We start from the raw sequence: 12742 nt of genomic DNA, 5'->3' as shown, positions 1-12742 counted from the left end.
TTTGCAGGACATTGATTGATATGAGCGTCTAGACGTGGGGATTATTTATCATGATCGTCAGATAAAGACGGGTATTTCTTGCTTTATCACTTTAGCACATTGATCTTGGTGCATGAGCTAAATGTTCAGATAGTTACTGTGTTCATCTTGACTCCACTTTTATTTTTCCTGCATTTGATACTTCCACTCAATCTTTGAGCTACTTATTTCTGTATCTATATAGTCTCTTGTTGTTATCTCTAATATTTAGCAGATACCGGATACCAGATACTAGATAGTAGATATTGGATATATGGATACTGGATACCATGTTTACTTGCTTTGAATGTTGTATGTTTACATACCTTACTGAGCATGCTGGCTTCATGTAGCACACCTGTTTTCTGTTTATATATATATAATGACTGTTACATTTTATGCATCATGTCATTGCATGCATGTCGGTGACCATGTCTCCCTTGTGATTGAGAGGGTCGTTGGCCAGGGTCGCACGCTCGGCCACTCATGGGTAGTGGTAGCTGAAGCATACCGCTTGTCTTGTCATGCTCCCACTCACTTACTCATGGGTAGTGATGGCTGGAGTTGTGAGCAGCAGGGACTCCATCACAGATGTAGCTAGTTAGCTACATGCACCTGTCCACTAGGTCACCCGAGAGTAGTGGCGGCCTTTGAGTGGTACAATTGTCATCGATCCGGCCTCTTGACCATACAGGGGTCGTGGTGCAGAGAGGTAGGCGAGGTGACCATCCCTGGATACGCTATTATTATTATTTATGCTACTGTTGTTTACTTATGCTGCTATTACTTATTTATGCTGCTATTGCTTACTTATGCTGATATGCTCACATAGGTTGAGAGATATACCTGAGGTATGAGTTTAGAGATTGGTTTACTTATTGGTAATATGTATATACCTCACATGTTACCCATATAGTTATGAGCAATACTGTAGTAGGGTCTTTGCTACACCTGACCTTCTATTACTAGCCTAGGATATGGTTTTAGGTATGCACACTTATTATGATATCACGTGTATCTGCTATTTATCCCTACGAGACTGTATACCTTTGTATCTCTAGTTCTTTATTATATTCATGCACTATCTATCTATTATCACCTGAGTCTTAGTACTCACCACCCCATAATCTGCTTTATTTTGTCAGGTAGCAGGTAAAGGATTTATGGAGTAGCCTGGAGATCCTGTCCGCTAGTCCCATGTCACATTGAGCATCTCCTTTCGTTAGTGTTTCCTTTCGTATTGTTGGTTTTGTACTTGTTCTTGTATTTGTGTATTCTTTTTATATGGAGTTTTGTTTTGTGGCATCTTGTATTTGGTTGGGTGATGATGTGTCAAGCCGAGCCAACTTGCAGTGACTTATTTTGTTCGTTTCATGTTCATTATTTTTGGATTTCCACTGTGCTAAGTTTTAGCCGAGTGGGCTGCATTATTAACTACGTGGTTATTCTATGTTTCAGCCGTGTGGGCTGCATTATTAACTACGTAGTTGTGTGTATATTTCAGTCGTATGTGGCTGATGTATTTTGTATGTATGTATGCCTCAGATTGTCACCAATACAAGGAAGATCTTGTCAAAATTTTTCGATAGAGACTCCTCTGGGGTGTGACAATTTATTGGTATCAGAGTCAGGTTTACGAGGCCTATTTTCTTTATTTTGGTATTCCATGATTTGGTTTCTCGATGTGACTTTTCGAGTTTTGGGACCAGGAAGCGACAGGAATCTCCAAGCTATAGGAGTAATGTTTACATATTGTTATCTTACATTTTTGTTTGTACATGCATAGTTGTGCTGATAGTTATGTCATGTATTAGTACTCTTTTGTTAGTATCTGTCTAGTTGTTTGTAGCATACATCACATGTGTTGGGTCAATCACTAATTATGATTGACCCTACTGGAGATCAAGGATTACAGTCTTATGGGATTTCTTTTAACATACCACCGGTATTATTAGTTTCTGTTATCACTAGTTTGGTAGTGGATAGTATTTGCTAAATATCATGTTGGCTTGGTCAATAGAGTATCGATTTACTCGTGTTGGTTCGGTCAGTAGAGGGCCAATTTATTTTTGACAGTTTGGTCAGTAGAGGACCAATTTACTCTTGTTGCTTTAGTTAGTAGAGACCCGATTTACCTTTGTTGACTTGGGGTAGTAAAGGATTGGTTTATCCTAGTTGCTTCAGTCTGTAGAGGTTTGATTTACCTTTGTTGACTTGGTTAGTAGAGGACTAATCCATTCTTATTGGAGTAGTTAGTAGAGTACTGAGTTATTTTTATTAGTTTGGTTAGTAGAAGACCGACTTACTCTATTTTATGAAGATTTTGACCTTTAGGTTATTTGTGTTTGGTTAGATAACCTAGAAGGCATATTTGAATTCATGACTTGCACAGACGTAGAATTGACTGAGTTAGTCGCATATCGTTGTTGGCTTGACTAGTCTGTAGATGATCGATGTATCATGTTCCATAGGTACTTTGACCATGGATTGTCTGTACCTGGTTGGATAGCTTTGAAGGTACATTGAGATAGATGACCTCCACTGATGTGGAAAAGTGCAGAGCTAGCTGCTTAACATTTACGAGATACAATCGTTATATAGTTGTATAACTTGGTGAGTACATTCAGATATATAACTTGTACGGGTATGGAGAATATGATGTTAGCTGCATATCCTTTGCGTGATCAGGCACCACATGAAGGAAGATACAGAAGACAAATTTTGGGAACAAAATATCCCTTGGTGATGTTGTGAGAGTGTACTCCTCTATCTCCTTTAGTAGCATAATGAATTATAAGGCGATGACCAGTCGATTCACCTAATGTTGTTCCATGGGAGATCTTGACTCATGGACTGATCACGGATATCCTTGATGGTACTTAGGGATTTATGACCCACAGTGATACAAAGGTGGTGTTAGATGATTAATACCTAGGAAGTTCCACCATCACTGAGTGGAAATATCATATGATGATTTACGAGGAGCAGAGCGTCGATTGACAGTTATGTCAGTTAGCTATTAGTTGATAGTGCTTCTCTACCCTTGTGTGCATTTCACTAGGGGTTACTGAACCTCAGCTGGGGCAATCATAGTATGATGTGTTACAAGACAATGGTTAGTCGACTCAACTATCATTGTCTCTATAAGTAGCTCAAGACTTTAACCACACAATCATTTACTAAAGGTCTTGAAGTTTATATGTTAGATTAGGAGGTTTGAGATTTTATCGACATTTGTAGGAAGACATTTACGGGTATGATTATGAGATATGTGGTGATATTCTCTGATGGGTAGAGTTTTTATACTCATATCTTTTGGATGGATCGTATCTCTACCGCTTGGAGAGTTGTTGATTATCGATCAGGAAGTCAAGGGATATCCCTTGGACTTCAATAGTTATACACCATTGGTAGGATGATGATATACTTCTACATCTTGATAGTGTACCAAGATGAGAATTGATTACAAGAAAATTATTAGGTTTAATTGATGTTGAGAATTGTTTGAGATTGATGGATATTGTGATATCAGATGTTGTGGTAAGTTGTTTTCTGATATTCTGTTAGAGGATATTGGATTTGGTAGTCTATTATTTGGTGCTTGATGTTAATAGTGATATGAGGAGTAGAATGTCTTGATATTTATGGAGTTGGTGATTTTAATTGATGATCATATTACAGACTTGTTGCTAGTGATCTTTCTTTTGAATATGTCTGTTGTATGGATGCATTGAGTCATTGATATTATCATGTAGGTTTACAGTGCTTTAGATGTTTTCATGATCTCGATGTATTTGGTATTTCTAGGGTGTTTAGATCAGTTTTCATTGTCTTCATTGACGATATTATGATCTATTCCCGATCCGAGGTGGATCACGTACATGATCTTCACATAGTTCTAGAGATGTTTCGATGGAAACATCTATATGTGAAGTTCAGTAGTGCGTATTTTGATTGTCTTCTGTGAGATTTCTGGAACACATGATCACCAGTAGGGGTACACCTATGGATCCACAGAAGATAGAAGTTGTTAGCAGTTGGGAGTAGTTGAAGTCTGTACAGGAGACTCGCAACTACCTTGGTTTGGCTATATATTATCAGAGATTGGTTGAGGGTTTCTCCAGCATTGTTATATCATTAACTTGACTGTCTAGGAAGAGTGTGGAATTTTCCTGGACATATGCTTTTGAGACTAGTTTCATGAATTGAAACAAAACGTTGATAACTGCACCATCTTAGTTTCACCTTCTTGTCTAGACAGATTTATATTCTACACAGAAGTATCATACTAGGGGTTAGGTGCAGTTATGAAACATCATGGTTGAGTAGACCACATTTTTCTCGACAGCTGAAAGATCATAAGAAAAATTATCCGGCTCATGATTTGGAGTTTGCAACCATCATTTTCATGATGAAAATGTGGTGACATCTTCTATACGGGATTCATTATTTCCATGAGAGATTATGTGTATTCCTGAGTTAGATCCTATCCGAGAGGAGTTACTTCAGGAAGCACATCGACCCAGATTTATGATACATGTGGGTGATACCGATATACAGAGTCTGGAGGCGTTCCCATTTTTAGTGGAACGACATGAATAGAGACATCATGTATACGATTGATTCAGATACTAGAATGAGAATGAGAGCATGATATAATGGACTTTGTTATGAGATTAACCAGGACATAGAAAAGGATATGATTCGATTTAGGTAATCGTTGATTGGTTGATTAGCTTTGTTCACTCTCTACCGATCCATAGGGTGGACCCTTTGGATTGCTTAGCAAGGTTATACTGTAGAGATATTACCGGACTTTATAGTATATCTCTGAGTATTGTATCGGATTAAAATGCGTGATTCACCTTATGTTTTTGGCTGATTTTACTGCAGACCATGAGTATAGAGCTATGTTTTGGTATAGCTCTCTACCCTCATACAGACGGATAGTATGAGTGCACTATATAGATGTTGGTGGATCTGTTGATAGTGTGTGTGATGTATTTCGGAAGTAGTTGATTTACCCATAGTTGGCTAGGTAGCAGTGTGGAGTAGTGGAAGCAGAGTGAACTCATAACCCACAGAATCATCTCTTACGGTTGGAGATTTGTTGTGATCTTGGATGGAGGGGTTTATGAGTTTGTTGTTTGTTTGTAACTCTTGCATGAGGTTCCCGAGTTGAGCAGGAAATTTGGGGACCAAATTTTTATTAGTGGGGGAGAATATTTTTAGAAATTTTTTGAGATTTAAACGGAGTTCATATGAACCGTTTAAGGGGATAAAGCTATCCGGCATAGAGAAAGCCTGTTTGGAATACCCAAAAATGAGAGTTGATTGAGGAGTGTACTTAGGGTTTGATTAAACAAAACCTAAGTTCATTTGCTATTTTTATTTTCCTCACCTCTCATCGCTGCACACATCTTCGCCCGAGCTCTCCTCTTCCATTTCCTCTTCCTCTCGCCTCTGCCTACCGCCGTAGACGCCGCCCGACGAATGCCGCACCACCACCGGTGACCCTTGTCATTCCAGTAGAAGCTACACTAGGATGCTAGAGTTGCCAATCCTTCGTGCCCTTGCTATCCTCACCGCCCGTCTCCTTCGCCCTCTCCTTTCTCCTCTCCGGATCACCCCCGAATGCCAATCGACGCCGACCGTCAGGTGCTAGCCGCCAGCCGCCGTGAGACTTGACAGTAGAACACCGACGCCCTAGGTTTTCAGCTACCTCGCCTAATTGCGTTGTTGATGCTGGGAGAAAATGAATCAACAAGGGAATTAGGGAAATCCTATCCCCTTTGCTCGTGGAATCGGGAAGAGCCATCACCTCTTCTTCCCAACTATAGTCGCAGGCCACATCTCCCTCCACCTTTCTGCATCATCGCTGACCACCACACCCGACACTTTCCTTCTCCGATTATCCTCTGGTCAGTGCATACGCTGTTGGATCGTAAGCATTCGATAGGGGGGTGAATATCGATTAAAAACTTGTTAAAAAAGTACACAGTGGAAAAGTAAATGCAAAAAGAAAGAATAAAACAATGCTAACAAGAATCATTTTTTACTTGGTTCGGAGCCTTTGTCGACTCCTACTCCAAGGCTCGCAGCAAGGGTACTTTCGATGGACAATCCACTAGCAATTCGAATATTTGATTACAAACTAAATTATAGGAATGCTAATAGAAAAACAATACCGACAAAAGGAAGAAAACAAAAGAACAACTCGTGGTCGGAGTAGCTTCGCAACGTCGCAGAAGCACAGGAGAGTAGATTGTCAGTTGTTGTTAGAGCTTCAGCCTTGATCCTCCTTATATAGGAGGTTCAAGGCACCTGGAACCTTCAGGGCGCCCTGGATGTGACGTAGCCGAACCAATCAGTGAGCTCCATGCGGCGAAATGACGTTGAGGATAATTTTTCACCTCCGGGCGCCCTGAACCATCCCGGACGCCTGGACCCTCAGTTTTCAATAGATTCCTTCCTGCAAGAAAACGTTAGTCCGAAGACAAATATAAGATATATCATACAACACAGAGTATTAGCAAAATTTTAAAATTAAGCAGAATATTAATTAGATTCCGTCTCTCCGAGATCAGAATCTAGTTAAGATCTCGACTTAGAGTTCCGAAATGGTTCTAAGTCGGATCGGCGCCTAAGCTCCCTTCCTGGGAACGCGTCCTCATAGTCACTCCCCTCTAGTGACTTACCTTCACTTACTTGTCAGACATCCGGTCAGCTCTTCGACCCATCTGGGTTTCATGCCAGCTATCCGATCAACCCGTCGACCTAGTTGGACTTTGTGCCAAACGTCTGGTCAACCCATCGACCCGTTTGGATTTCGTGCTAGCTATCCAGTCTGCCCGTCGACCTAGTTGGGCTTCGTGCCAGACATCAGCTTAGCCCGTCGACCTATCTGGGCTTCTCTTGCACACTCGACCAGAGTGTTAGATAACAACGAAATTAACTTAACCTACTTTGTCATTCATCAAAACTTGAGTTAGACCGTTAGTGCTAACCGTTCCAACATACGCTTGTTGGTATGATTTAGGTATATGAATCAGATTATGTGAAATTGGTTTGAAATGCTTGTAGCCTTTAGATCAGCCACCTTTCTTCCGGCAGTAGCTTCACAGTAGCTCCGATCAACCTACCTCTGTGAACCACCACCGCTGTGTGTTGCTACCATTGAAGCGACCACAATCGGCCAAAATCTGTCACCGAGCTAGGGCTATCGTTAGCCCGGGCATTTCCGACACAAATATGTGGTAAGGATATAGATTTAAGCTTGATTTGAATTACAAGACTAATTAATGGATTCATGATCGTTACTGTTTTGATTTAGGGTTGATGTAGATTGAGGTTTGTGGTGGTTTGGGAATATTTGTGGTCGCTGGGACAACCCTTGTAGCAAGAAGTCATTGTTTGTAGTTGATCCAGAGCTTCAAACATCTTTTCAGATGTGAACCCCTTCATCCATGAGCCACTAGTGACCATCATAAGAATTTGCTGAGTACTATTTGAAATGCTAGTTTAAATGGAGTTATTTATGGTATGATTTAATCTATGAAAAAGAATCTAGATTAATCCTTGGAAATAATTAATTGATACGAGGTGAGATTTGATGTTATTTCCAGTTGTAGTTTGGTTGATTAGCAGATTGGTTAATTTAGAGGAGTACATGAATGTTGTCGGAATCATTAGATCGATATTGTGATTAGTGGTGATGGGTTGGATTTATACAGTTTTCTTGTTGGTAGTATTGAATGGATTGTAATTAAGGATTCATGGTTGAGAGTAATCGACGTTAATCATTAATTAAAGATAATTAATGATCAATTTGAATAGGGTTCCTCTATGGGATGGGATCTTTTGATTTAGCTGGTTGTTGCTTATCTGATTAGCTAAATTGTACAATATATGATTTGTACGACGTTGATTGAGACAAGCGTCTCGACATGGGGATTATTTATCACGATCGTGAGATAAAGGCGGATATTTCTTGCTTTATCTCTTTAGCACATTGATCTTGGTGCATGAGCTAAATGTTCAGATAGTTATTGTGTTCATCTTGACTCCACTCTTATTTTTCCTGCGTTTGATACTTCGACTCAATCTTTGAGCTACTCATTTATGTATCTATATAGTCTCTTGTTGCTATCTATGATATTTAACAGATATCGGATACTAGATACCAGATACTAGATAGTAGATATTGGATATATGGATACTGGATACCATGTTTACTTGCTTTGAATGTTGTATGTTTACATACCTTACTGAGCATGCTGGCTTCATGTAGCATACCTGTTTTCTGTTTATATATAAATGATGATTGTTGCATTTTACGCATCATGTCATTGTATGCATGCCGGCGACCATGTCTCCCTTGTGGTTGAGAGGGTCGTTGTCCATGGCCGCACGCTCGGCCACTCATGGGTAGTGGTAGCTGGAGCGTGCCCACTCGGTCACTCGAGAGTAGTGGCGGCCTTTGAGTGGTATAGTTGTCATTGATCCGGCTTCTCGACCATACAGGGGTCGTGGTGCAGAGAGGTAGGCGGGGTGACCATCTGTGCATACGTTGTTATTATTGTTTATGATGCTGTTGTTTACTTATGTTGCTATTGCTTATTTATGCTTGTTTACTTATGCTGCTATTGTTTATTTATGCTACTGTTGCTTACTTATGCTGATATGCTCACATAGGTTGAGATATATACCTGAGGTATGGGTTTAGACACTGGTTTGCTTATTGGTAATATGTATATACCTCCACTACAAGAAAAAAGCTAATAGACAACGCTTTTAAAGCGTTGTCTTTTTGCCTGAAAAAACGTTGTTAAAGGCACTGTTGTAAAAAGTCTGCTCAACGACAACGCTTTTAAAACGTTGTCGTTTGTACCAAAGACAACGCTTTTGCAACGCTTTAAAAGCGTTGTCGTTTTATGCAGAGGCAACGTTTTGCAACGCTTTTAAAGCGTTGTTTTTGGTAGAAAAGACAACGCTTTAAAAGCTTTAAAGCGTTGTCGTTTTAAAGAAAAAAATAAAAAAAAATATTTAAAAATCATTATTTTTATATTTACGAAACTATTATTTTTCTTTTACCATGTCTAGATTCGAATTTTACATATAATCAACTCAGTTAATGATTTCAAACTCATAAAAATAATAGAAATATGACGTTGAAGTAATATTAATTACATGAAAAGCTAGTAAATATCAAAATTTACACTAATTCAGTTTCAAAATATATAGTGATATTCACATATAAAACAAAAGAGCACAAAAAATCTGTTTTGAACAGCTACAATCTGTTTAGCCAACAATCTGTTTACTGAATACTTAATACTTAATATTGAAGTAGCCAACAATTTGTTTACTCAAAATAGTACAGTAGTTACTGAATCCATACGCTTAGTGTACTGATCAATTACTGAATCCAGACGATCCTTAGTGTACTGATCTCGACTGTCCTGTATTCACCTACAAAAGTAGCAATAATATGTTTCAAGTTCATATATGAGCATTACTGATGGCTCTCAAAAGAAACAAAACAATCATCATGACTTTCTACCAAAAGAAACAAAATTTACACTAATCTTAATGAAGATTTTCAGATCCTTGATGTAAAATAGTTTTCAAATTGCATGCAGCTATCTGACTGCTTTATTAAACTGATCTCATGCAGCTTGTTCTTTGCTCTCCCAAGTTTTCAACTTTTTAGTTATACAATTTACAGCGAAGATACAAATTTACTGGACTTTTCAATTTTCTTTTTCTCAGGTAATAAAATCAACTTTTTAAACACCAGCCACAAGTTGATCTTAACTGGAACAGTTTACGAAGTTATATTCCATAGTGAAAACAGGCTTTACAAGCATCAAACTCATAATTCCTAATTCATGTGGATTGATGTACTTGGTTATAAACAATATAAGATGACACTTAATTTGGAGCAAATTTGGAGAACTTGGCTCATCCAAACTCCAAAAGGTTGAAGATCTGACACAACAACAAATGATCTTAATCCAAATAGCTTGTGGCTTTAACAATAAACTACCCATGTAAATAATACTAACCTTAGATGCTTATCTTATTCTTACAAGATGTACCCATGAATCCAAGATACAACTCACACGTACTCCTAAGGTAACAACCGCTTCACATTGGCTTCATATTTTCATTAAATTCATTTGTTCAAACACGTAGCTGATAAACTACAAATAGATATTAGAATTGCAAATGTAATACAAGGCCATTAGCTCAAACCATTTGACTTAAAAAACTACTGACAACTATTATAACAATGTGATAAATCTAACCATAACCTTACTCATGAATCTCAGATGCAACTCACACGTACTCCTAAGGTAACAACCGCTTCACATTGGCTTCATATTTTCATTAAATTCATTTGTTCAAACACGTAGATGATAAACTACAAATAGATATTAGAATTGCAAATGTAATACAAGGCCATTAGCTCAAACCATTTGACTTAAAAAACTACTGACAACTATTATAACAATGTGATAAATCTAACCATAACCTTACTCATGAATCCCAGATGCAACTCACACGTACTCCTAAGGTAACAACCGCTTCACATTTGCTTCATATTTTCATTAAACTCATTTGTTCAAACTCAATGTGATAAATCTAACCATAATGGAAGAACCAATATTCTCCAACCTTACTACTGCAGATGTCTAGTTGGTCAATACACGTTATCTACATAACTACCTATACATGCATTTTGATTCATCAAATTACATGTAGTTCAAAATAGCTCTTTTGACCTTTTATTATTTCTACATCTTTAAAAAATTAAATTTGCAAGATGGTTTTGTAAGCACAATGCAAAGCTGACACCTTTTTTTTATTAAAAAACAATTATAGAAAAAGTGCTTTGATTGTATATGTTTTGGTAAATTCCATAGAAATAAAGCACATATATGTCTATGCTATTTGTATCCATAAATAAGACTCAATATTTTATGTAGTGAAACTAAACGCTGTAAGTAATCAAAATATGGGCACAAACATTGTTTGTTATCCTTTCAAAGTGACTAAAACATAGAAAATTTTGTAGTAATCATTGAAATCGATAGATCTAAGGATTCATGTGGGATCTGCATATGAAACTACAAGCATCTCAGTAAATATTCCAATTTTTTTAGTCAATGACTAGCTCTCTCAATAACAACAACAACAAGCTAAGGCACGATCCCTCCAGGACTCCTATATAGATAGATAGTGCAAAGAATGGATGAAAGACACATACACAATAGGAATACGACTGTAAATAAATTTTACACACATGACCTAGAAAAATAAATTGCTCTTTTATGAAAGGACTATCAGAGGAAAAATGGACTAAATATGCGATAACAGAAGACAAGGTTAGAGAATTCGTAGTCAATAATTAGACAAAAAAAAAAAAAAAGAGGAATAGAGAGCACTATCGAATCTAGAAAGGATCTCAAACAACAACTACCTGACTCCAGCATCTCCCACGATGCCAATGGCCATACCAGCTGAAAGTCCTGCAAGACCACAAGCCAAGCCAGAAGAGAGATGGGCATACCCATCAAAAAGGTATTACGACTTGGCCTTGGGGTTGATCCCGGTGCTTATGATCACCGCAATGATGAGACCGTAAATCCCCAGGACTCCGGCCATGACAACGGGAACTATCGACTTCATCATGAACTCCGGCCGCATCACACCCATGGACGCCACCTCGACGCCGCTCTTCGCCGTGCCGTACGCCGCCCCCATGCTTGCAAAAGAATGAAAAACATTTCAAGAAACGAACCTTTTGATTCGAACGGAATAGGAGTCCGAGATAAAGGTCGCCGAAATTGGGGGAAATTACAGGAGAAGATGAGGGCTGCGGCCGCGCCGAGGAATCCGAAGAAAGGGGCAGTTTCGTCGCCGCTGAAGCTAGACATCGTGGCGGAGGAGTCTCGATGAAACCCTAGTTCCTGCGAAGGAGGAAGAAGAGGCAGGCGTGCAAAGGTCAGATCCGAAGAAAAAATGTGATCGAGATTTTATTCCGTTGCCACAAACAAAGATAATATCCCTAAAATCCAGCCAAAAAAGTTCGAAAAAATGTTCCCTTTGATGAGGAACAGCGCAAAGGGGAGTGGAGAAAAGCGAAGATGCGAGGAATTGGACATAAAGCAAACTATACCGTTGCACAAGCCTATGCTGGATTCCTCGGTGTTGATGCTGTAGAGGATGCCCTCGTATCTGATCTCGCTCTTAGATGGAGAAGGCTGCGCGAGATGAGGAGTACTTGGGAGAAGGGTTCGGGACTTGAAAATGATCGGAAGATAGAAGTTGGGAGTAGGGTTTGGGTTTTCTACTCCTTACCTAGATCCAACGGTTTGTATTAATCAAGATTTAGATCCAACGGTTTGTATTAATCAAGAATTAGATGAGATTTTAAACATAGACAACACTTTTAAAAAAGCGTTGTCGTAGACACTAAAAATCAGTCTAATAGACAACGCTTTTTACAAAGCGTTGTCTTTGACCCGTAAAAATCACTAATAGACAACGGTTTTTAGAAAAGCGTTGTCTATTAATAAGAAAATAATGAAATAGACAACGCTTTTCACTAAAAGCGTTGTTAAAACAAAATAGACAACGCTTTTTATAAAAAGCGTTGTCGTTTAAATGTTGTAGAATCCCAATTTTCTTGTAGTGCTCATATGTTACCCATGTAGTT

General features: G+C 38.6%; 1 protein-coding gene across 1 annotated transcript; it reads right to left on the bottom strand.

The window, feature by feature from the left end:
* Window positions 1-11607: 11607 nt before the first annotated feature.
* Window positions 11608-11960, bottom strand: LOC122050608 (V-type proton ATPase 16 kDa proteolipid subunit-like). Its single transcript, XM_042611500.1, has 2 exons — window positions 11839-11960; window positions 11608-11788 (listed from the first exon to the last, which is right to left on the bottom strand). The coding sequence occupies exons 1-2, from the start codon at window positions 11958-11960 to the stop codon at window positions 11608-11610; spliced, it is 303 nt and encodes a 100-aa protein (XP_042467434.1).
* Between the last annotated feature and the right edge of the window lie 782 nt (window positions 11961-12742).

The sequence above is a fragment of the Zingiber officinale genome, chromosome 3A (assembly GCF_018446385.1).
Source record: "Zingiber officinale cultivar Zhangliang chromosome 3A, Zo_v1.1, whole genome shotgun sequence".
In the NCBI taxonomy this organism is placed as follows: Eukaryota; Viridiplantae; Streptophyta; class Magnoliopsida; order Zingiberales; family Zingiberaceae; genus Zingiber; species Zingiber officinale.
The sequence above is the reverse complement of the archived record's forward strand: the minus strand, read 5'-3'. Positions and strand labels throughout refer to the sequence as shown.